Source organism: Diadema setosum, chromosome 11, assembly GCF_964275005.1.
Source record: "Diadema setosum chromosome 11, eeDiaSeto1, whole genome shotgun sequence".
NCBI lineage: Eukaryota > Metazoa > Echinodermata > Echinoidea > Diadematoida > Diadematidae > Diadema > Diadema setosum.
Genome location: NC_092695.1, coordinates 14,337,855 through 14,364,192, shown reverse-complemented (window position 1 = coordinate 14,364,192; position 26,338 = coordinate 14,337,855). Strand labels below are relative to the sequence as shown.

The following is a 26,338-nucleotide window of genomic DNA, read 5'->3' as shown; positions in this document are numbered from 1 at the left end:
TGTCTTGCATAACTACACCTATAGATCATCATAAATACCAATTTTGAAATTGATTGCTTAAATACTATGGAAGTTATTCAATCCACAAGGTTTTGGTAAAATTATGGTTATCATGGCAACGCATTGTCCGACAAACACAAAAAAAACATGTCTTGCACATCTATACCTCAATATCATCATTTACCCTAAGTTTCATTTAAATTGCTTCAAAACTGTAGAAGGAGTTCGCGACGCAAGATTTTGCAACAGACAGACCGACCGACCGACCGCCCGACCAACATCACGGTGATTCCTATATACCCCCTTCTCACTAAGTGTGGTGGGGGTAGTAATAGCAGTAGAGCAGACAAACATTTGTGACAAGACCCCAGCTGGACTGGGAAAGTAGGAGAGCCATCTTACTTCTGTAAATTGTCTTACTGAGTTTACCTAGATGGTCTCTACTTATCACTGATTTGTATAAAATATGAGTTATAATTGATTTTGAGAAATTATGGCTGATTTAAAAAAATATATAATTGAATCAGGAGGAAGGAATAATTGATTTCAATTACAGGTCTCTTGATAATACAGAGTCTGACTTATAATTGATTGAGAAGTTATGATTGATTTATGGACTTATGATTAATTTGGGAGAGTTGTACCAGTAACTGATTTCTAAGACTTATGATCAATTATAAATTTTGATGAAACAGGGCCAAGACATGACACAATACTTTATATTGTGTGGATATTTGACTTATCTATTGACATCTCATTTTCTATTAGGATATGGGCTTTGCTAAGTGGACATTGATTTCCCTACTGACATTTGAAATACCAAATATATCACTCGCTCTGATATAACAACACAAAAAGGACCAGTTCTTTCCATACGACAAACCATACAATTGCAAGTACTGACCTTGTGGCGTATCATCATGGAGAAAAGGTCACTTAGGAGCTGCCCAACCTGCATCTACATGTCAAAGGTCATGAGAGAAAGAAAATCTTGTCACGAATTCTTCAGGACAAAATTTGATGGATGCATGACAAACATACAAGTGCACACACACAGAGGAATGTGTGGTGATGTTAGAAATCAAAATCAGCACTGCAATGTGCGGAACTGGTTTGGTCCACATATGTGACTTGATGTGACAGATGTAGGCTAAGTTGTAGAGAATTGTGGCAGAAATAGCCAAAGTGGCTTAAAAGAGTGACAATATTTTCATGCATTTCATGAAATTTGAATGTCTTCACTATTTGTGTAAGTTTGGTCAATTTCATACAGCACATTTTTATCTAATAGTTGTTTGTTTTGCTTTGCTTTGTTTTTATCAGCCATGTTCAACAGTTCACTGCATTGTTTCCTACTTTCTCTCACTGCAGGTTGTTTATTTTGCATGCAAGCATGCTGTAGCTAAGACTATTGTGGAGCAATGTAGTCATTTAAAAAGCATGGAGCCATCGAGTGAATGAGTGATGTACTAGGTGTTACAAAAAACATTTCTCACTTTTGATCCTAAATAGTTCAAAAACTATATATCAGATAACAATGACATTGATATGAGCAATAGCTGAATAGTGTACAATTTTGTTGGAGGTAATTTAAAAATGATAGCACAAATCAGTTTCATTAAATTCAAGATTTATTTTGAAGTTAGGTTTCAGATTTTGCTCTGTTTTCAACTCCCTGTACAAAACAAAATTTTAATTTTGCACAGGGGTCAATTGGTGTGTATGGGAGTGTGTGGTTAACACCCTGATAATGGTCCTGAACAATGGCCAGGAGTGCAATGCTCTGTTACATATTCATGAAAATTCCACTATCACAGCTAGTCTTCATTCATCCTGAAATGTAGTGTGTGCAAGCACATGAAAACATGTGCTTATTTTTTTTATGCGCATGCATTTTACCCTTTACCATGAATTCAGACTAGTAGTGCCCGCAGCAATCCATCATGAATTATTGATAAAGCATTCATGTGCCTTGGAGCAAGAGTCCAGAAGCCTAGTCAGCAGAGCTCTGAAAAGGTAGTATTCATGGTATTCATGTCTATTGTTCAGGGTCATTGTAAGCAGACACTCACACACACATCATTGGTTCTTGTGTAAAGTTCAATTTTGTACAGAGAGTTCAAATTTCACCAAAATCTGGAACTTACCTTTAAATTTAATCATGAATTTAATGAAACTGATTCATGCTCTCATATTCAAATCACCTCCATCTAAATTGTACACTAGTCAACTATCACTCATATCAATGACAATCTTATCTGATGTATAGTTTTTGAACTATTAAGGATCAAAAGTGGGAAATGTTTTTTGTAACACCTAGTACAATCGTATGTTTGTGTGGCTGAAATAGATATCAAAATTACTCGACTGTACGTGTCTGTACGCTAATCTGACATATTAATTTATAAAGATCTATACTTGAAGATGATACCATATTAGTTTCATTTGGCGGAAATAAGAAGAAAAGTGATAAAACCGGCTTTCCATGAGGGTAAAATTTGAAGCTCTTTCACAAAATACAGCTCAGATTTACACTTTTGCACATATTTTCGAACGGAATTGACTTTTGTGTTTTATGCTTTATCATTAGGTGAAATTTCATTGCATTTTATATATAAACGAGCAGCATATATCCGATATTATGTCAGCGTTAAAAATGAATCTTCAGATTGCTCAGAAAGATGGCGGCTTCAAGCATCAAACATCAAAGGCACAAATGCACCTGAGGAATTCTCTTGTCCATCCATAGAAAACTGACAGCTGATTTAATAATTATAGTCAGTTGTAACTCCATCTCTCGAACCTCCTTGGTGTGCACAATATGGATGCAGTAAGGCACAACAGGTACTGCTTAGCAAGGTTCTGCTATTTAAACAGATAAACCACTAAACAGAAATGTTGCTATGGCGACTGGTATGCCTCCACCATATCACATGGTTCTCCAAGTAGGTCTTGAGTACGTCTTGACAATGTGAGATGATAGGTTTCACATAATTGGGAAAAAATTGAAATGACGTTTGTCACAAATGTGTTGAATGTTGGGTTTCATTTGGATGGATGGCTAAAACACAGTTCTCTTGAGTGTTTGAGAACCCGTCTTGCATCATGTCATATCTGCTTGCAATATATCGAAAGGATCTACCAACAAACTTACCTGGCTGACACAATTTGCCAGGATGGTGAGTAATTTGGAGTATTTTGAGATCAAAAGTGTAGAATAACAAAAGTCGGTATACTGACTTTTATTTGAGAGAAATCCAGGCTAACTTGAACATGGGGACAACTCTGTCCCTCCATCAAAGCAAGACCGAGTTGTCCCACTGGATTGAGTGCTAGGAAGATCATGAAATAATTTATCTGTGTTTGTGCTCATTGTGTCTTGATGACACCCTTTCTAACAGTAATTACCTCCGCCAAGAGAGGATGAGGTGTTTTCATTATCGTTGGTTTGTTTGTTTGTCTGTGTGCAAAATAGCTCAAAAAGTTGTGAACGGATTGGGATGAAACTTGCACGAAAGGTTGAGAATGACACAAGGAACAGATGATTAAATTTTGGTAGTGGTCCAGAAATTTTTGTGGATTATATGAAGGATTTTCAAATAATATTTTGGCAGGTAGGGTCAATGAACATGGGAGTTAAGCTGCGCATTTTTGAGGTTTTCATACGCACACTAAAGTGCATGCTGAAGTTTCTGCTAGGGCGAGGCGCGCTGCGCAGCTGAGGGTTTATGAAGTAACAAAGGTTTTTATTTTGGGAAATGGGGCGATTTTTCAGTGGGTGGGAATCACTGATCTCTATGGAAGAGCAAGATCATTGGTGGAAAGTAGCGGCTTGGTGGAGATCTGTGCTCTCAGAGTGCTTTTCTAGTTTTCAATGGAATTGTGTTCAGTGATTTTTTGTAACATAATTCACAACTTTTGGGGGATATATGAAACTGATATTTTAGACATTTTATACCCCCATCTCACTAGAACATGTCCAAAACTTCTGTAGCGATGTCACCATGGTTTCACAGCATATCACAGTCGCCTCATGAGCACATTAAAAGAGCCACATTCATAGCTCTGACGGGGTAGCAACGCGTAAAGCGTAACTCAAGCACATTGAAAGCGGCCCCCATCGCCCATGAAAATTACCACTTTTACAGAACTAGAGGGCGCAACGGCAATCTTGGAAAGGTTTTTCACCGCTGCAAAATTTTGCCCAAAATTCTGGATTTGACCGCACCCGCCGACATCGTTATTGTTATCACTGCTTTGGTGAGTGTCTCAACATTTTAACCCATCGTTGAACTCGATATGTTATCGCTTGATATTTAAGAAAATATCGGCAGAACATTCCGTATTTTCTTACTCGGAAATTACGTCTATAACGGGTGCTCAAGGTGACGACCCGCTGACCCACCCCACTAGCCGATCGCCGTCAGCCCCCTACCTTTCCAGCTGCTACCATATCAAAGGTTTTAGTGGCGCCACTTTACTGACCACGTGATCAAGCTGCGCAAGTGCACAATGTGCCGCAAAGGTATAGTGCATTCCTTCATCATGGTTGTCTTGCTGCTAACCATCTACATAGCTCAAACTGAGAAATTCACTCACTTAGCCATCCCACAGTATGCGAGGAATGAATGGCAACAAAGGAACAATGAGCTGAAAGAACTCATAGCACCTATTCATCGCGACCTAAATCACCGCATCTTGACCCCCAAGGAGGCCGCCGACTCTTTCAGCCATACCGTCTTCGGCTACTTCGCTTCGCAACCTGACTTCGTCCTAGAAAACAACTCATGAGCATACATCGAACATGAACCAAAAACTCTAGCTGACGCGCGAAAAAAGAAAAACATTCTCCGTCGAAAAGCATTTAGCAAGGAAAGCACTGAGGAGGACAGGAAAACCTTTCGGTCAGCAGTTAAAGCAGTATCCTTTCTGAAAAAGCGATCTGACAAAAGGAAAGCTGGAAAAACAGCAGCCTACCAGGAAAATCTCTACAGAAAAGACTTCTGGAACTTCTCAAAACAAGTATGTAACAGAGACTTCAATAAAGCTACCCCTAATATTTTCTTCTCGAAAGAAAGAGCAGATGAGTATTATCCACAAAGATACTCCCAAGCTGAGCACATTGATTTTAATCAGCTCTAGTGGTTCCCATACATAAACGTAGATGAATTAAATCATGAATTTGATTTAACCCCGGTTACTCCCAAATAAGTGAAATTGGTATTACAAAAAAAGAAGGCTTCTTCCTCTCCCGGGCCAAATGGCCTTATGTACGGCTTGCTTAGAAATACTCGTTGTGTTCACCATTTTTTGGCCACTCTATTTTCTCAACTTCTTCTTGAAACAAATGACCACCCTGAGAGCTGGTCCTGTTGCCAAGTAACGCTCGTACGCAAGGCCGGGGATACAAATGCACCGGAAAATTTCAGAATGATTTTATTAACTTCTTGTGTAAGCAAAATTTTTCACCAAATACTCGCAAACCGTCTAGCAAGCTATCTGAATACAAATCGTTTCATTGACCCGAATGTGCAGAAGGCTTTCATCAATGTGTCAAGCATAATCAAGTCTCACATGAAATAATTGCACACATTAAAGCCAAGAAACGCACAGTGCATCTAACGTTTTTCGATCTGGCTGATGCTTTTGGGAGTGTTAGCCACGAGTTGATATCCCATTCCTTGCATCGTTTTCATGTACCAACCAATCTTTCGGCAGGGAGGTGGAAGAACCACCTCCCTGCTTTCGGTGTATATCAACAATTTATAAGGTAGATTGCAAGGTAGTGTAAAATGTAACAAATGGTTGTCTCACCCTTTCACGTTTAAAAAAGGTGTGCTTCAGGGAGACCCCCTCTCACCTATCATTTATCTGTTATGTTTCAACCCCCTCATTAAATATCTCGGACAGATGAAGGATAGACTGGGGTATGATCTGAATGGCACCAGAATCATAACAACTCCGTACGCAGACGATTTCAATTTGATCACGAACAACAAAGTACAACATCAAAAAATAATTGACCAGTTGGACTCATACACAGCATCAATGGGACTCAAATCAAAACCTTCCAAATGCTGCAGTCTTTCTGTCTGCGGTGGTGTCCCGAAAGCAATTGAGTATTCAATTGGCACTGAACGTATTCGTTCAATCAAAGAAAAGCCTCATAAATTTCTGGGTTCACATATTTGTTTTAGTGGCAAACCAGCCAAAGTATGCGAGTTCGTTCACAATGAAATCATGATCAAGATGCAAAGAATTGAAGAAACATCTGTCCGTCCGGAGTTCAAGGTTGCCATCTATTCACGTTACCTGCTAAATTCTATCTGTTTTTTGTTTACAGATCATACACTGCAAAAGACCCATCTAGATAAACTCGATGTAATGACCGACAAATATCTGAAAAAATGGTTAGGTATCCCCGCTCGTGGTGCTAACATCGCCATTGTTCACTTACCCCATGGTCTCAACATCCCCAGCCTATCTGACATCTACTGTCAGTCTCAATCTCACGCTTTCACCAGATCGAGAGTCAAAGCTGATAGTGTTGTTAACCAAGCGATCGACTCCGCCATTGAAAGAGAGTCAAATTGGGCACGTAAGCAGTCCACTGTAGTGCATTGTAACGTAACTCGTGATAAAGTGGAAAGCTGTGCAGACAAGCTCATGGAATGCAGTAAAGAAAATGGTTCAGCAGGTAATAGAGGAGGATACAGTGAAATACTGGACTGATCGAGTAGCGCCACTCTTAGTGCAGGGGAAATTCACCTCATTACTGTTACTGGAAAATGAGAATTTAACGTGGAAATTGATCTTGTATAACCTCCCCAAAGAGTTCTCAGTTTCATCATCAATGCATGTATAGATTCTCTGCCCTCCTACACAAATTTGCACACCTGGGGTAAACGCCTCAGTGATAAATGTGTCTTCTGCCCGGGAACCACAGGCACTTTGCATCATATACTTTCAAACTGCCCAGTTTTTCTAGATAGATACGAGTGGCATCATAACAATCTGGTATATGTACAAAACATTTCTTGAAAATCTGTCGAACGAGACGATTTACACTGATCTAGAAGGGCACTCAATCGCCGGGGCACCATACCTCCCCTTATTCTCACTACAAATTCGCACCCAGATTTAGTTATCTTAAGGGAAGAACAAGAGATCACGATTGTTGAACTAACTGTTCCATTTGAAATGAACCTAGAGGATGCACATCAAAGAAAAGTAGAAAAATATAATTCAATTGTGCGGGATATCCAGGATAAGGGCTACTCAGTGTCATTCCACACGACAGAAGTCGGGGCACGGGGCCTAATAGACCAGGGTAACAAATGCCATTTAAAACGAATTCTGAGAACAACAAGTTCAAAGATTCGTCCGAACGAATTTTTCCAGACACTCTCTAAACTCGCCATACTCTCCTCTTTTTCAATATTTTATGCCAGAAAAGAGAGAGCTTGGGGGGAGGTACGGCACCTAGATCCATAGGATTTAACTATAGTTATGCAATATTCACACCCACCATGTTTTCGCCCTGAAGTCGAAGTGGAAGTACAGTAATATGTTTTGCTGGTCTGTCCGTCAATTGTATGTGTTATGTATGTGATATAATTACAGAATATTATTTAAGATATGTTATAATTGATACAGTTTATAATTATGTGGTATTGGCTGTAGATTTTTTTTTTTTTTTCCGGGGGGGGGGGGGGGGGGGAGGAGGAGGGTAGCCGCAGGTATGAAATGGGGAATAGCGGGTGAAAGTTTATTTTGTCGCTGCAGCTGGTTTTGATTTTGCATAGGTTGTGTTTTGTTTCTGTTGGGAAGGGAAAGGAATCTGAGGTCAAATGATATTTTCGGAGAGTTGAAATGAGATTAGTGTTACACAATGTAATATTATGGGTGAATGGGCAATTGAAAAAAAAATGCAGAAATTTTTGTTTATAATTTTTGGTTTTATGTTGAAAATGATTTATAATATAGTTGTAAAGATGGGTTTCGATTATTATAATACGTGGTGGGGGGGGGAGGGTATGGGGCACATAGCCAAATAAAGATCTACGTTGGTGAAGATTTGATGAGATGACGATGATGATGGTAATAAGGTTTATGTGTATATATATATATATATATATATATATATATATATGTTTGTATTATTTCATCATTTTTTTAATGCGGATTATTGTATTAATACTGTGGAAGATAATCACACCACTGTTGTTATTGTAACGCAGAAACAGTATATGTATTGATTTCTTATTGATTGATCACCGGTAATATTTGATATTTTATGTGTGATATGAGTTGCAGTAATGTAAACTCTAATATTGTTGTTTTGTACCCCATGTACGTGTCTAAACCTGCCATTCATTTTGAATGAAACAGTGGACCTGGTTCTTTTGTATACATGTCATTCTCACACTTTCTTGAACTTGAATAAAGTCACGATTAAACAACTTATGTAACAGGAACTAACCATGAACGAAAGAAAGTGATGCACCAGATCAGGAAGGTTGACATGGAGAAAAACATATGAAATTAATTTTTCCACGTACACTTACCATGTAATACGAATCTACTCTGTTTATCAAATTGTTTGTTTGTCATATACCATTGCAAGTCAATGAAAGTATATTAAGTTCTAATCTTTTCAAATATATCTTCATAAAATAGTATCATTGTAGGATATGATTTGTAGTTTGCTCATAAGCCGGTTCTTAATATCATATACACATTTTACCCTTTTAATTGAATGGATGACTTAACTAATAGTGCAATTCCACATCAGTTTCCCATTTCATAAAAGATGTTAGGATGGCAACTCTTGCTGGAACTGCAACTTCCAATATAGCAACAGCCAATCAGGAAGTTGGATTTGTTATGTTATCATGACAATAAGCCAGTTCGGGGTTAGCTCATGTACAGATGGGTACAAATGACCTTTCTCCTTTCTCAGTTGATTAGGCACTCCACTAGTCTTCAAGCAACAGAATGCATTAGCTTGCCCAACATAACAATTTGTGGAATACATCAGTTATGTTCAAACAAAGGATGTACTCGCGTAAACCAGGTGATCAGAATGATCCATCAATTGACACTTCGGAAAACATCCATATATTTTGCATTGAATGTAATGACAATCTTCTTCTATTGATATTGCCAAATACTGCTTTTGCTGCCAGGTGGATGTGATGGCAAGCACCACTTTAATACAAGGATTACTTGAATAATCATTGCATCACAGATGCTTATCTCAGTGAATCTAAAAACTAACATGCTCTGCTGGTACAAATGACCTTTTTCTGCTCATGCTCAAAGTGGAACCCCGAACTGGCTTATTGCCATTCCAGCAAGAGTTGCTATCATATCAACTGTTTTATAAAATGGGGCCCAGGTTCTGACTGGTATGTTCTAAAACGCTAAGATGTAAGGGTGAAATCATATTCTGCGTATCCATATCAGTTTGACACTGACATCTGACTGAAGAAATTCAATCATGAAACCCATTTTATACCCCGATCACTTGATATCGTAGCATGTGCCTGGCGTAAACGGATCACCGTCGCTGCGATCGTATCGCCGTTGCAGCGAGGTCTTGATAAGCGTACAAATGTCGCAAAACAGTCGGTTAAATCGCAGAAGCAGCGTATCTCGTCGGCCTGGAAATGTGGCAACAACGTGGCAGAGTCATATTATCATCGTGGTGCTATCGCCTACAGCTCAGATTGAGCGTAGAGAAACTGTAGTGTAATCGCCTTGGAGGCCCAAAATGGAGATGGACGGCGATCACGCCACGATATGTTAAATCGTCACAGATCACCATGGTCACCATGGTTGTCTTCCTAGTGAGATGGGGGCCTTACTCACAGTTTGCCATAGGCACACATTCATTTTTTATGCATTATATCAACTTCCACTTCAACCAGCATAAACACTAAGGGCTCCCACAGTACAACTGTACAATGGAGCACTCAGGGGTTACTCAGCCCCATAAGTTTTAACTGTGTGGGGTTTTTTTCAGGAAATCTCATTAAAATTATCACTTTTATAATGCATAAGGGTTTATATCTAGGGTACCTGACACCAATTTCTTCTTTGAGAAGTCCGATGTACCAAATGTTAGATGAAATGTTTGATATTTATTCACTTTCATAAATTACCACATGAGAATGCATGATAATATACAGAATGCACATGTGAGAGACCATTTGTGGGGACGCAGCACACCCAAAGGTATTGACAACAGTGCATGTGGACAGCATTGTGAATTACAGAGAATACCTGAACTTGAACCTGTGCATTGTTTTATAAAATGGTTCTATTAACTATTTTTCTTTTAGCACCTTTATGGGTACATAACAGACAGGTACATGTAGAACTTGCTTTCGAACAATAAAAAATGTCTGAAGAAATGTTCCAAACACACTGGTGCTGAACACGAACTTGTTTACGGTAAATAGGTGATTGTGCGTGCCGTTGTAATTGACCGAGTGCGCATTGCTTAATTATGTGATTGTGACGTTATTGAGTGTGATTACGACAAGCAACATTCACATGCATATCTCTGAGCAGTCACTAGTACACAGTCAATGGTAAAAATTTATGAAGGCTGGGCATGTTAGACAAAATGAAAAACTAGTCAGGTGATTGTCGTCAGCCAATCTTGGGATCCTTATAACCACTTTATGATTTTTAATATCTGTACTGTGTATGCATGTGTGTGGTCAATGCGTTGAAACACTTTCTGTAATATGCTGCTCAAAAATTCCCTGTGTTGCTGAAATCTGTGATTCATCAGTACATGTATTACCTACTTCAGGATCAAATGTGGTATGATTTTGCTGCTGCTTATGTACTATGTAGGTCTTCTTCTTCGTCATATCCAACATCTACATAGTCATTAGATATTTGGCCAGGACTTGGCACATCGCAGAGCCTTCTCTTATGCAGCCATCAGGTTTTTTTGGCTACACTGTTCCTCAAGGCTAGGGCACTGGAGAAGGTGGGGCATGGTTTGAGGTGTGCCACAGTCACAATTTATGTTGTCATCAGTTGAATATCCCCACTTGTGCCCTGGGGGTAGCTGCTCCTTAGCAGGGAGAGGTAGCTCGTCATGATGATGGTTGCTGCTCCGTCTCCTCACAGTCTAGATCTGTCCACCTGGGGGATTCAGTCAAGGGTTGGACAGAGTGTAGGAAGCTTTTCCTTGATTTGAGCCGTTTCTGGGCTGGTTGGGAGCCGTAGCATGGGTGCCAGCAGTCCTGACTTCGTTTGAAACGCTCCATACTACTGGCTACTGACCGGTGTATGTTAGGTGGGGCATTGCCAGACAAAACATTAAGACTGTTTACATTTGTCGGCTTGAGACATTCAGTGATAATTCTACAGCTGTCGTTGAGACTTGAATCAAGCTTCTTGGAATGGCAGGATCTTTCCCAGACTGGGCATGCATACTCTGCAGCAGAGTAGCATAGGGCAAGAGCAGTCGCCCGTAGTGTAGAGGCACTAGCACCCCAAGAAGAATTTGCCAGTTTCCGAAAAAGGTTGTACTGAGTTCTCACTTTCCCTTTCACTTTCTCGATGTGCTGCTTGAATGAAAGTGCCCAGTCAAGAGTGACACCAAGGTACACCAGATTTTCAGTGCTCAAGCGGTGCACCATTCTATGTGAGTGACAGCTTTTTCCTAACATCTCGGTTGCATATATATGGAATAAGCTAACCTGGGTCTTGGTTGGATTTGCCTTCAGCTAGTTGCCTCTGTGGTATGTCATCAGATTGTCCAAGGCTAGTGTTAACCCTAACTAGGCCGGGCTATTTAGAAAGATCATAGAGCCGGGGGGTGGGGGGGGGGCCTCCCAGGCCCCCCCTCCAGATCTCGGCCGTCGACCGCGCGATCGCGACGAAAATTGGCACACACATTGCCTATGATGTAATCTAAAGTACCATGAAGTTAAATTTAGAAAAAAATTGTCATTTATGCTAAATTATGCTAATTTATGCGTGATGATGCATGAAATCAGACAATTTGGTATAAATCACTAAATAATGCTCAAAATGGGCACATTTTTTTGTGTAAATATTCTTTTTAGTGTCCTGAGCAAATATAAGAGAAAAAAATTGTGCCATCAGAAAAAATTTCTTAAGTATTTCATTGTTTTTTGAATTTCTTATGTATTTCTTTGTTTTTTCGACTTTATGTTTTTCATTGTTTTTTCGATGAAACTTGTTTGCGACATTGTTCCGAACAAGAAAATATAATAATAATTGATTTTAATCAATAAAACCCCCAAATAATCATGCTTTTGTGAAATTTGCCTGTAAGCACAGTTTGCATTGAAATTGTACACAAATTCACGTTTTTGAGCAATTTTTGGTCTGACATGCACATACATATTTATGCGCAACTTCGAAATCACGCGCCCGTGCATCGCAAATTTGGTGTCAAAAGATGCGGGAGACTTGAAAGAAAAAAGTCATGAAACGTCGCGGCGATAGCTTTTTGCGTTCGCGGTACATCGCGCGGAACGTCGAGGGGGGGGCCTCGGAGGCCCCCCCCCCCGGCCTAGTTAGGGTTAAAGGGGATAGCTTGTAACTGATCAGTGGGAATCAGTGGGAATGCTGGGGGATGATTGTTCCAATGTTTCCATGTTAGCATGCCTGTACAGTGACGGGGCGATTAAACTGCACATTACTTGAATATGAGACCATTCTGAAGCAAATAATTTTCACACAACAATAGATATATAATGTATTCTTAAATGAATCCCACAAGGATTGGAATCATCCCCCAGCATTCCCACTGATCAGTTACTAGCCATCCCCTTTAAGATGGCTTCTATCTCACTGATGTCGCTGTTCTGAGCTGCGGTGCCAAGGTTGGCAGTGTAGATGAAGCTCCTTGTACCTGTTGAGACAGGTTGATCATCCATATAAATGTTGAAAAGAACTGGAGCGAGAACACTGCCCTGGGGGAGTCTATTCCTCTGTATCCTCTACCTGCTGCGCTTCCCATTCAGCTCCATGAAGAAGCGCCTGCTTTCTAGTAGCAATTTGATGAGTTTGGTGAGGTTTATGTCACTTGTCGTCTTGAACAGCTTATTAAGGAGTAGCCTATGGTTCACTGTATCAATGCAGCTGTAAGATCAACAAATACTACTCCCGTAGGTTGGTTCTTCTCAAAACCATCTTCAATGAATTGAGTCAGGTTTATAACCTGACTTGTGCATGATCTCCCAGGGTGCAAGCCTGCCTGCTCAGGGATCAAGTGTTGTTCTGTAGTAGGACCAAGCCTGTTCAAGATGAGGTGCTCAAAAAGATTGTAGAGATGACATACATGTAGTAGGGAAATTGGTCTAGTTTTGGGCCACTTTTCGACCTTTGCCTGGTTTGAGAATTGCAATTACTTATTGGTAAGCTTTCCTCCAGATCTTTGGTAGTTGGGACTGCAGTACACAATTGTCATACAGGGAGAGGAGCCATAGTTGAGCAACCTGTCCAAAATGCTTTATTTGCTCGGTACAGATGTCATCAAGTCCAGCTGCCTTGCCATTCTTAGACTGTCGATTGCTGTCTGAAGTTCTTTTACGGTGAAAGTCCAAGGGGATTCTTCATTGGACTGGTTCCATGGTGGATGTTCTTTTTGCTGCAGCTTATGTTGAGTTTCACCTCTACTCATCATTTCTGAATATCAACTACTCAAGTAGTCTTGCACCTTTTTTTTGCGCGATTTTAAGCAAAAAAATAGGAAAAGTAGGGACAGCAGTAAAAAAGTAGGAAAAGTAGGAAAAGTAGGATCATTTAAAAGCCTGAATATTTGAACTTAAATATTTATGCCAAACTGTTAAGCCATTTTCTATATCTTCACACCCACTGGAATCTTTACAATCTGAGACATTGTTCTCCCAATGTCCTTACTTGTAGTAGGTTATAACATTGTTGCAATATGTGGCCTTTCTGTATTTTATTAAGTAACACTTATTTGATCAGATTTTTTGTTTGTCTGAATCGGTTCCCCCCAGTTACAGTACGGTCTAAAAAAAAATATCTGTATGTCATAGTTCCCCTAATCTGATTCATTATGGGACCTGTGGCTGTACAAGCTTGCTTTTACACAGGCCCCATATTTTTTTTTTCACATTATGACCACAATTCAACTCGTATGTAAACAGACCTTGTGTTTATACCAAGACAAACTTTTGTACATTAAAGTGAAATTTCATCTAAGTTATGTTTTGTATAATTTTTGTATTTATATACTTTATTGCAATATATGTGAGCAATATGAAAATAAATTGAAAAAAAACCCCAGTGAATGTAATTGGGGTTGCGTTATTAAATGTTTAAACTGTCCATTCAAAGATATTAAACCTGAACAAGCCTGATATCTGTGAAGTCACTGAATGGAATCAACGAGCAAAAGCAGACTACATGTACGTCCTATAGACAATGCACAGTTTCACAGGTGCAACTGTTTTCCTTGGTGAGCGTTTTATTGATATTTAGCTGGGATAAAGGCCATACCAATTCAGAGTGAATCTAACACTTTTCTGTGTCATTTGAATGATCTGCTTTAAAAACACTAGACAGTCGATAACAATCTTTCAAAAAGAAGGTAAAATTCTATGTCTCTCAGGCACTTGCCCACCCCGAATACGAGTATGTACTTCAGTATTTTATAAGTCACTGTCAGCATTCACATGGCCTTGCACTGTTTGATTTATGCCTTCCACGAAACTGCTGTGCCGGGTGGTTTGCTATTCATTCACATTGATCACCATATTGTTAATTGGGCTTTTCAAACTCGAAAATGCCATAGCCCTTACATTCTAAAATCTTAAATATGCCTTTCTAGTGATGGTTTCTAAGCTGCCCCTTTTCTTTCGAAGAATATCACAATTAGCATAATTCAAAGTTATTTAACCTCTTCTTCAATACAGATGAATGCATGAATTTTGTTTCAGCTGTGATGTGTCGTCTGCTGCTGTTAGATTGGTCTGACATTTTTTGATGTTGGTGAAACCCTCACCAAATTTTCTCGAATTGATCCGAAGTGCTTGCATTATCAAAGACATATAAATTTTCTTTTTGCTCTTGTTGCATTCTCTGTTGTGGAATGTTGTGGAATTATATTTTGTCCTTTCAAAGATTCTAGCATAAACACTGCATATAAATTTATGCCAAATGGTAATTTCCTTTAAATATTCACTTTAAACATGTTTTACTAATTATGTGAAATTGTTGTCTCAAACTGTTAAGATGTACAGGTATAAAAGATTTATGGGAAAATAATGTTATATGGGAGAGGTATAAACAGTCACCATAGCAACATTTCTAGATTATACACATATTTCATCACAGATACTCCATTAGGGCAATTCCGCAGTTAGTAACGTTACATTTAAGCAAATTTAGATATTCATTTTTACTGCTAAATCACCATTTATTCATTTCAAATCAAAATCATGTTTAAAACATTTTCACCCTTCCCAGGTTTAGGATATAGAAAAGAATGAATACAATCCAACAAATATTAGAATTGTTACGGCAACTAAAAGGACTGGTTAGTAATGTTACGAAAAAAGGACATGTCAAAAAAAATCAATGTCTTGTAACAAAAAGTGTGCAAAAATTCAAGTTACTTCAAACAAAGTGTTGCATTAATCTCAATTATTGCATCATGACAAATGTTCACGCAAATATTTTTAGCAGTTCATTTAATAATTAATGAGCTAGACCCCAAAAGCATGGTTAGTAACGTTAGAGTTAGTAACGTTACATATGTCCGGAGTAATTCCGCAGGTCATTTCACCCTTTTGTAATTGACAAAATGTCACATGACTTCTGGAGTATTTAAATGTATTCATCATTTACCCTCCAGAAAAAACTTTGAGGAAAAATTTTCAAAGGAAACCACTGTAATTTGCATTTAAATGAATTTCATTAATCTCAATTGAATTGCATTAATCTCAATTATTGCATCATGACAAATGTTCAAACAAATATTTTTAGCAGTTCATTTAATAATTAATGAGCTAGACCCCAAAAGCATGGTTAGTAACGTTACAGTTAGCAACGTTACATTTGTCCGGAGTAATTCCGCAGGTCATTTCACCCTTTTGTAATTGACAAAATGTCACATGACTTCTGGAGTATTTAAATGTATTCATCATTTACCCTCCAGAAAAAACTTTGAGGAAAAATTTTCAAAGGAAACCACTGTAATTTGCATTTAAGTAAATTTCAGCTTCCCAGTCTCACACGTACATTTTCAGTTTTAGATCTCGCAAAACCAACAAATACGGAAAATAAAATCTGCTGAATTTGAAAGACCTTAGTGACTGGTGAACATCCATGGCATCAGTTGATACCTAAATTAAAGAGTAAGACAAGAGGCACATTTCTTTTACCCATGTCATGTCCACCTAACTGCAGAATTGCCCATTATAGTATTTGTTTGTTCAGAATTATAAATATCATTTCAATCAAGAAAAAAAAATAGAAATGTCACTATGGTGAATGGTATGCCTCTGCCATAGTGCACGATTCTCCCAATAGGTCTACAGCACATGTGGACAATGTGTGATGACAGTTTCACATAATTGGCAAAAATAATAAAATGACATGTTTGTCAAATGTTTTCAATGTTCACCTTCCTTGAGCGAGGTTTAATTGGATGAATGGGAGCATGTATTTAGGGATTTGAGGACTTTTACTTGACTTTGACCCTTTTATAAGTTTATGTAATTTTCAAGGTATAGAGAAAAAGTGCAATTTCTGTATTGAATAGTACAACGTTACTATTTTCACCTGGCCTTTCACCCTTGACCTTTGACCCTATAACCATAAAATTCATAAGAGAATCACTGTCAGATAGAATACTGTATACGCCATATATTTCGCAAGTCTAAATTTTCACGAATCGGGAATTCCCGACAAATTCGCGAGTGGTTGAATTCCCGATTGTGGAGTACTGTACACAACGGAGAATATGTACTAGCATACGTCACATCCACATCGGGAACAGAGTCAATATATTTGCGTGTTTTTAATTTCGCGAATAGCACCCGACTCGCGAAATTCGCGAAAATAAAAACCTCGCGAAATATTCTCTGTATGCAGTATGCATAAACATGTACAAAGTTTCAAGACAACTTGAGCCACTTCTGAGATATATGGAGGAAGAAGTAAAGTTCAGCACTTTCGCTTGATTTTTGACCTTTTGACCTTTGACCTTTTTGGCAAAAAAAAAAACCTCCCGGAGAATCTCTATTGGGTAATACATGCATACACCACATTTAAAATGAAAAATCCTGCAGGCATAGCATAAATGAGGGAAATAAGTCAAATTTTGAAGAGTTAACCTTGACCTTTGACCCCAAAATAGATAATCACTACCAGTCAGTACATGCATATCGTCGCTGGGGTGACAAGACCTTGTATCTCAAATTTTGGTGAAAATGACTTTTTTGCATTAGTGGTCAAATAATCGGTTAAGTGATGTCCTGTCCAAATCCCAGCTGTCTTACCCCAAAAATGAAGCCACCACGGCATGTCAAAGGAACGACTATTCCATTCAGTATAGTGCTTTGGCCGCCATGTTTTTTGGCTCTCCTGAACATTTGACATTTTTGAGATACGAGGTCTTGTCGCCCCAGCGACGATATATACTATGTTCCATGAAGGTACCGTGAACCATTTCCAAGATATGGAGAGAAAAAGTGACATTTTGAAATTTTCACTTGACATTTGACCTTTACCCTTTGACCTCATGACCCAAAACTCTAACCAGAGAATCTTAATGGGGTAATACATGTATACACTAAGTTTCAAGAAAATATCTTCAGGCATTGCATAGATATGGGGCAAATAGTGAAATCTTGAGCATTTGACCTTGACCTTTTGACCTCGAGCATGTGCACCCAAAAGTTGATAGGCACAACTTCACCCCCTCATACATATACATGCCAAGTTTCATTAGGATTCCTCAAAAGGCTTTTTAGTAACGCTGTCCACAAAATTGATTACGGACAGACGGAAGGACGGACAACCAAAAATTATAATGCCTCCGGCACCACTTCGTGGCGGAGGCATAAAAAAAATGTGTATATATATACATAAAAGAAACATGCAAATGTAAAATCACAAATACATCACCTTTTAGTGATAAAATGACAACTAATAAAGTAATATGAAAAGTTTTTATTGAAAACTTACCTTGCCTAACTGCAGAGTTTGCTGATGTGCTCTGGCCACTAAGTCACTCATATCTGCCTTGAATTTGTCAATATCCTTGCAGGCATTTGATGATGGACGGAATTTTTATTGAAAACTTACCTTGCCTAACTGCAGAGTTTGCTGATGTGCTCTGGCCACTAAGTCACTCATATCTGCCTTGAATTTGTCAATATCCTTGCAGGCATTTGATGATGGACGGAATTGATGGAAGGACGGACAACCAAAAATTATAATGCCTCCGGCACCACTTCGTGGCGGAGGCATAAAAAAAATGTGTATATATATACATAAAAGAAACATGCAAATGTAAAATCACAAATACATCACCTTTTAGTGATAAAATGACAACTAATAAAGTAATATGAAAAGTTTTTATTGAAAACTTACCTTGCCTAACTGCAGAGTTTGCTGATGTGCTCTGGCCACTAAGTCACTCATATCTGCCTTGAATTTGTCAATATCCTTGCAGGCATTTGATGATGCATGCTCAATAAACAACTCGGCCACAGCATCTCCCTGTGAAGAACATATCATCCACAAACAAGTGGTCTTACTACTTTACAGTCATCAACACAAAGAAGGACATGAAAATAACAATTTTAGATTTTCTCGTGTAATACTCAATATTCAGTGGCTTTTTTTCAGTTCATTTTCAACTTCAGTGTATGTCTTGTGGGTATTAAAGTTTTGCCTCTCTCAGCATTGTGGATCTACAGGAGCAGAAATTGTGACTTTGTGACTTTTCACAAGTGCCTTCTCAAGTTTCGCGTGTCGTAGTATCTTGATTTCTATTTGACTGACCGTACACATGAGAAAATGACTTAACGAGTCCCTGCATCATCTGATCTGATGAAGTAATTTTTATCACAGCACATACCAGGGTGTACTCCACACTCTTCGTCACACTCTTGCCTCCATCTATCACCAAAATACAAACCTGTTAAAAGGGACTGCCTATTTTCTCCTGAAAAAGGGTTCGTTAATCCGAACATTTGTTGCGTTATTCTGAAGGTTCGTTATTCCGAAGGTTCGTTGATCCGAAAATGAAATTCGGAATGACAATCCTTCGGAATAACGAACCTTCGGACTAAAGAGCCTTCGGAATAACGAACCTTCGGAATAACGAAATGTAACCCACACACACCCGAACCGATACCACCTTCCTTCCTGATGAAACGACTTCCCAATGTTAATATGTAAGACATAATGGACCGTATCCATAAAAGCAGCATCCGCCCGCATTTAAGCACCACTCTGAATTCATATACAAATCTGTCAAACAAACTCATCAAACTCAAAGCTGTTGATAAAATCAATATAACGTTTATGCCAGCAACAGCTTATCCCTCCCCACACGCAGCCAAAACACATACGCTGACATAATAAACACATTCTTCCATCATATACACTAACACACACACACACACATGCACAAACGGACACTAAATTATGTGCGCGCGCACATACACACTTCCTTGAAATCTCACCATGACTTTTTACATGGCATGTTTGCATGGATGTAGCCATGTAAGTTATGTGTTGGTATTTCAATGACTATGTCAAGAACGATATTACCCAGCAAAATGTGCTTCGAGGGCGGGCAACAATTTTTGCCGCCAGCCCTCATCATAAATTGTCGCCAGGCGATAATTTATGACGGGGCGACAATTTAAGATGTCAACTCCGTCAAAAATTGTCGCCTGTTTCAGGGGGCGACAATCTTTGTCACAACACACACCTTTTGCATCACAATGAAAACAATTATGGCAAGGTATGTTTCATATGGTGGGTCACTTACATTGCAAAAGACAACATACACTGCGTAATACCTATACATGAAGGAAAACACAGCTCTTGAATATTTTTAAGATAAAATTTTTCTGTGAATATGAGGTTGGTTATCCTGAAGCGACAAGTTTCATTCATAGCATTTCTCCGCACTTTCAAATCCTCCGTAAACAGATATAGGCAGTCAACAGTTACTATGAACAAATATTCGATTTACTAAGTAGTTGTGTTTACGCTATAAGGTCTATACATAATAATTTTACATGTGGATGCCAAATACTTCACTGTGGTTGCTCCGATAAGCGAGAAAATTTCTTATATAATCGTATCTTATATAGGTGTGCCAACAAATTAGATGTCAGTTATAATTTCATATAACGAATATTCATAAGATGGTAACATATGTTTCATTTATTACGATAATGAAGCTGTGAAGAACATTTACTAGTAACAGATGCATCAAAAGACGATATAATTTGGAACGACAATCATTTTAAAGAGAATGATAAAATCTCCATTTGCAAGGTTGTTACAAACAACACAATTGCAGATTATCAATGATACTTGCATTCTGTGCATGTTCATGGAATGGTAATGTATGTTTCATACACATGCTGATAATTCATGTACATATTCTTAACTGAAAAGAAATTAAAAAACAGTCAATACATTTATTTTTTACTCATTACTCATTATTTTTTGAAACTGATAAGCCTTTCATCGAGATGCTTTCATTGCACCCGATTGACAAAATGCCCTTTTTCAGGCAAAGTAAATGGATGCAAATTATTCATTGTCTGAATCATAGCCATGATGAAAAAAAGAACAGAAAAAAGATCATAGGTACACAACAGGCCTACTCAGAGGGTTGCAGTTTGTTACTCAAATTTAGGTTTGTTAGTCCAAATGTTCCTCAATCCAAAAGTTAAATAAGATTCATTATTCCGGAGGTTCATTAATTTGAAAATGAAGTAAGGTTTGTTATTCTGAAGATTCGCTGATCTGAAAACGAAGTAAGTTTCCTATTCTGAAGGTTTGTTGATTCAAAAATAAAATAAGGTTCGTTTTTCCACAAATGAAGAAAGGATTAATTCCTAAGGTTTGTTAATCCGAAAACGAAATAAGGTTCATCATTTTGTAAATTCAAAGTTCATTAGAATGCACCTTCTTTCATTTTCGAACTTATGAACTCTAATTATTTCATTTACTGATTGACGAACTTGATACTCCGTAATAGCGGACATTATCATTTTTGGATAAACAAAACTATGGAAGAACAAACCTGCGGAATAATGACACAGATGTTCAGATTTACAAACCCCATTTCATTTTGGATTAACAACATCTAGCTAAAGGGAATTTGTGAGTTTCTAAATAACGGACCTTAGGGATAAGGAACCTTATTCCACTGTAAGATTTAATAGAGAACCTTCAGAAGAAAGAATAACATCCGGGATTCAAAAACCAATGACCTCATGATTGCTAGACAGGCACTACATTCACTCGACTACTGAGCTTCAGCTTATACAGCAAGTGATGGTCCTTATCACTCATAATCGCTGGTAATGCATATTTTCGCAAATTAATGATTTTTGCATCAAAATGTATTTTATTGCAATTGATTGACAAACTGCCCTTCATCAACCAAAATAAACACTGATTATTCAGTGCTTGTATGAGCTATAGCCATGATAAAAATTATGGGCATAATACTCATGACTATATTACTCTGACATATCCTATGTTAAATGCAGTGAAGAGGAGATAAACAGCCACAGTTTAAAGGGACATCACCCCCTTCTCTGGAGTGCAAAGTATTTTGATAGGCTATAAATACATTTATTTCAAATCATTTGTGCTTTTTCACACATGAATTTTAAGGTTTGATATGGGATAGTGTAACGTATGTTACCACTGAATCAACTGCAGTTTTTACAAGTGGTAATAGCATATGCAAGATTGAATGCTTCACTAGAAGCACTATTGAAACACCCTCTTCCTTGTTAACTATTAAAGTTACCGTTAATTTTACCTCTGCTTTGAATAAACTATAATCATACAAAATACATGAACAATTGAAACCTAAGATACATTACCAAAGATGAAACCTGCGTTACATTTTGGATGTATGTAAAGTACCATATTGCCAAGTGGATATCTGCTTAAAGGACAAGTTCACCTTCATAGACATGTGGGTTGAGTGAATGCAGCATCTACAGCAGACTTCACCATACTTACCTTCACCATTAATGCTATTCCCTTACTCTACCCGCTATTTACTGGCAAAGGTTCTCTTTTTGGAGAAAACAACTCTCAGAGAGAGTCTGTAATCACAGATTAGTCATTGTGACGCCAGACTTCCTAGGGCACAGCGGGAAACCCTGCACTCAATACTACATAATGGCCTATCGCGGTAGACGCCTCCTCTTTCCTTTGCCAGCGCCTGATTCGTGCAAATTATTCCAGCAGGCGTCGTAATTTGGTTTCTGTCACCGGCTCCTCACACTTACTACCTACATCTACAACCTTACAAATCTCCTAAGTGATGAAAATGTCAGAACCGGCTCCCAAGACACGTACAATACGTGAGATGGAGAAAAGAACCACCCCACCCCAAAGAACACAGGATCTGTGAAAACGGGTGATGGTAGCGCGTGCAGGGATAGGTCCGCTACGGACATCCCGTACATAAGCAATACCAACACGGGGAAAAAATGATGTGGAAAATTCAAGACGAATCTCAGCAGAGTGAGGGTAGAAAAATGAGCCTCTCTGCCAAGAAAAACAAACCCAAAAAGTAATTGGGAAAATGGAATCAATGTCAAACTCCCGTAAACAGACTCACAAATCTCCGCGGAGAAAGCCTACAACGTGCAGGGAATCTAGTACTAGGGCGGAGGTTGCCATCTCGATTCATACACAAACCTTCACTATACGGGGAATGGATGTTACTATTCAAGATGCCCAAAATTCCAAAATGCCGACAAACGAAACAAAACGCTCCACGATCAATGGCTATGGCCGCCCCAACTTCGGATCTGTCATTACCAAGTCTGTTTGCTGACCCGACAACGGCTGCCAGTTGGTCTTCCCAAGCCTTTCAGACGGCTTTCCAAAACCAAAACGAGCAAAACAGCGGTAACTTTTCGACCCGTGTCAAGCCTCGTTCGAACGCACCATTGACGGTCTCCTGCACCATCGACAGTCTCCTGCCCCAACGGGGCCGGTGATACAGACACTGGCGCTCCGCTGAACCCTTCCGGGGAACCGGGTGGACGTTCGCAGCGACACCGAGAACCGACAATGCGACGAAACCATAAAAGTAGTCTGAGCCCCACATGATCCTCTCGTTCAGGTGTTGCCCAGTTAGCGGCTTCAATTCAACTTGATGATGAATCAGACTCTGAGTTCACCTATCATCAACTTATTGTGAGCTCAAGGAAGAGGAAATGGACAGACTCACTGCTATCATCATCCTCTTCCATGGAATCGCGTTACCAAAAGAGGACAGCACGGTCTTCATCTGAGGTGGATTCCGTCTCGGTTACCGACAGCACTCTTACTACTAGGGAGGCCACCTCCGAAGTGGGAGACATTGGGGGATCCCAGTCCCATGCACAAAGCAGAGATCACTCCAAAGACGCCGAGGAGGTTAAAACGTATTCAGCAGCAGGGATCATAACCAAACACTGCCCACAACTGAGAGCAGAAACAGACAACCAAGAGCAAGACATACCAAAACCCATCCTCTGGTTGGACTCAGATCTAAGTGGGGGCAAACAGACCTCATATTGCACAATCAAACCGGACGCCCCGTTCATCTCCTGTGTGAACACAGAATGACACAATGACAAGGGGGGCCCATCTACGACCAGCACGGAAAGAGTTAAGTCACCAATTCTCCTTTTGAAATAATGACTTCAGGGCCTTTTTCAAGGCCCCTTCACTACCAGACACAGCCATTCAGGCGGGGGACATGAAAGTGAAGAGACTGTCGTCCAAACACAATCTCCTGCGGACCTCTAGGTTCAAAATGCAGGAATCCCAGCTCCATGAGACTCGCCGTGTAACAGACATGCTTACTCACAGCCCAACGTGAAGCTGACAGACTGGACATCTCAAGTGAAGACTGAAAACACATTTCCAACCAGCTGTTGAAAATTGCTGAGTTTTAGTTTGAACAAGTATCCCGTAAAGCAATTCTAACCACTCATCTCCATAGATCTCAGCTCTTAGAGCAACTGCAGATCGAGAAAAATGCATCGACCCTGCTACAAAACCTCCCAGTAAAAGGATGTGATCTCTTTGGAGAAAAAATTTCAGGAGACTCTTGAATCATCCATCACAGTGTTCAACACTGCGGATAAGAATGTGTACGGGTTGTCTACTGCCCAAAGCTCAACCTATCATCTCCATACACCAAAACAACACGACTCACATTTTCGAGAATCTTTTGCTTAGTCACGTCACTCTTCCTTCACATCACACTCACACAGAGAGCAAGGGAGGAAACCTCAAAAAAAGCAGGAGGATGAAAAGTTTTTTCGAGGCCAATGTAGACAATAAACTAGACCCCATCGCCCAACACACGGTCGACCGCAATTCTGACTATCTCACCAGACCGTCACTAGACCTACACCTCCCACCGGTAGGGGGAAGACTAAAACTCTTTGCAGCGAAATGGTGCCAAATGACCACGGAAAAATTTGTTCTACAAACCATTCAAGAGGGATACACCATCCACATAGACCCAGCATTCCGCAAATCATTGTGTTCACTAAGACGTGTCACCCCCCTTTGAAAGAATCTCACTCAAAGAAGGATTTTATTGGGAGAAATACACACTCTCGAGTCCAAACAAGCCATATTCATAAAACATCATATTCTAAAACACTAATCAGGAACATTCACTACACGATCTCCCTGGTCACCAGTCTCGGATTCATTCTAAATCAAGAGAAACCAAGAGAAATCACAACTAACGCCAACCCCAACCCCACAATTTCTCGGAGCAATAATCAACATTCCATGTTAAAGAGCAACACCGACACTGCAAAGAATCCTGAAGGTACAGGAAACAGCTTCCAGTCTACTTCGTTCCCAGCAATCTTCGATCAAGCACTGGCAAATTTTCTTGCGGTTGCTGGCAAGTCTTGTCAACATAGTTACACAGTGCTGCCAGGGAATGAGAACCCTCCAATTACATCTATTGAAGTTTGACTGCTGTCCCTCACAGGCATTACAGACAATGGTTCCCCTGACCCCACAGACTCGAAAAACAATTCAATAGTGGCTTCAGTCCTCCACACTAGAAACAGGGAAAGCATTTCAAGATCCCCGCCCAACCATGACAATTCTAACAGATGCCTCCAAACAGGGCTGGGGAGCAGTCCTGAACTCCAATCAAGTTCAATGGGAGATGTTGGAACTACGAGGAAAAAAGTTGCACATCAACAAATTGGAAATGGTAGCAGTACAGCGTGCCCTCAAGCATTTCGAGAGGGAGATACAGGGGAAGGTGATCCTAATAAAGTCGGACAAGTCAATCACGAACTCGCTCAAGAACACTGTGTTATTGAACTCTGGAAATACTGAAATGGTGCAACAACCGGAACATTCGTGTCTCTGCATCCCACATCCCTGGCATAGACAATCACATAGCAGACTTCATATCGCGAGGAAGCTATCTACCAAGAGAATGGATGTTGCACCCAGTAATAGCGAAACAAATATTCAACCAGTTCAATCAACCATCCATTGACCTGTTTGCATCAACACTAAACAAACAGCTACAGACATACTGCAGAAAACACAGGGACCCCAAGGCTCTGGCAACAGACGCATTCTCAATTCCATGGAGCAATGTCCTAACATACAGTATGCTTTTATCCTGTTCACACTTATCATGAAAGTGCAAATCAAGATTCAGGAAGAGGAAGCGAACACTCTCCTGATAGCCCCATGGTGGCCCCGTCGTCCATGGTTCTACACTCTTGTGAACCTTTTGTACCATTTTCCAATAATCCTTCCAGCCAGGGAAGACATCTGAAGACAGCCAGGAACGACGCATTACTACCCAAACCCAGCGAGACTGAGACTGACACTCTGGCCAATTACAGGGCAGCAGCACTTGAGGCAGGACTTTCAGAAAGGGCTGCCAGCCTTACAGCACAGTGTCTCAGAGAGTCAACCAGAAGCATCTACAACTCAAGACTGTTGCACTACGTTAGGTGGTGCAGGGAAACTGAGACTAATCTTTTGGTGAGATTGCAGATTTTCTAGTCTCTCTCTATGACAAACATTTATCCAT

At 39.6% G+C, this 26,338-nt stretch overlaps 1 protein-coding gene across 1 annotated transcript in view; it reads right to left on the bottom strand.

Moving 5' to 3' along the window:
* LOC140234748 (uncharacterized aarF domain-containing protein kinase 2-like) overlaps positions 1 to 26,338 on the bottom strand; it is a 77,740-nt gene that overhangs the window by 5,747 nt on the left and 45,655 nt on the right. The window contains exons 8-9 of the mRNA XM_072314787.1: positions 18,628 to 18,756; positions 905 to 958 (exon numbers count right to left, since the gene is read on the bottom strand). Of these exons, the coding sequence (XP_072170888.1) occupies positions 905 to 958; positions 18,628 to 18,756 (183 nt within the window). The remainder of the gene's footprint in view (positions 1 to 904; positions 959 to 18,627; positions 18,757 to 26,338) is intronic.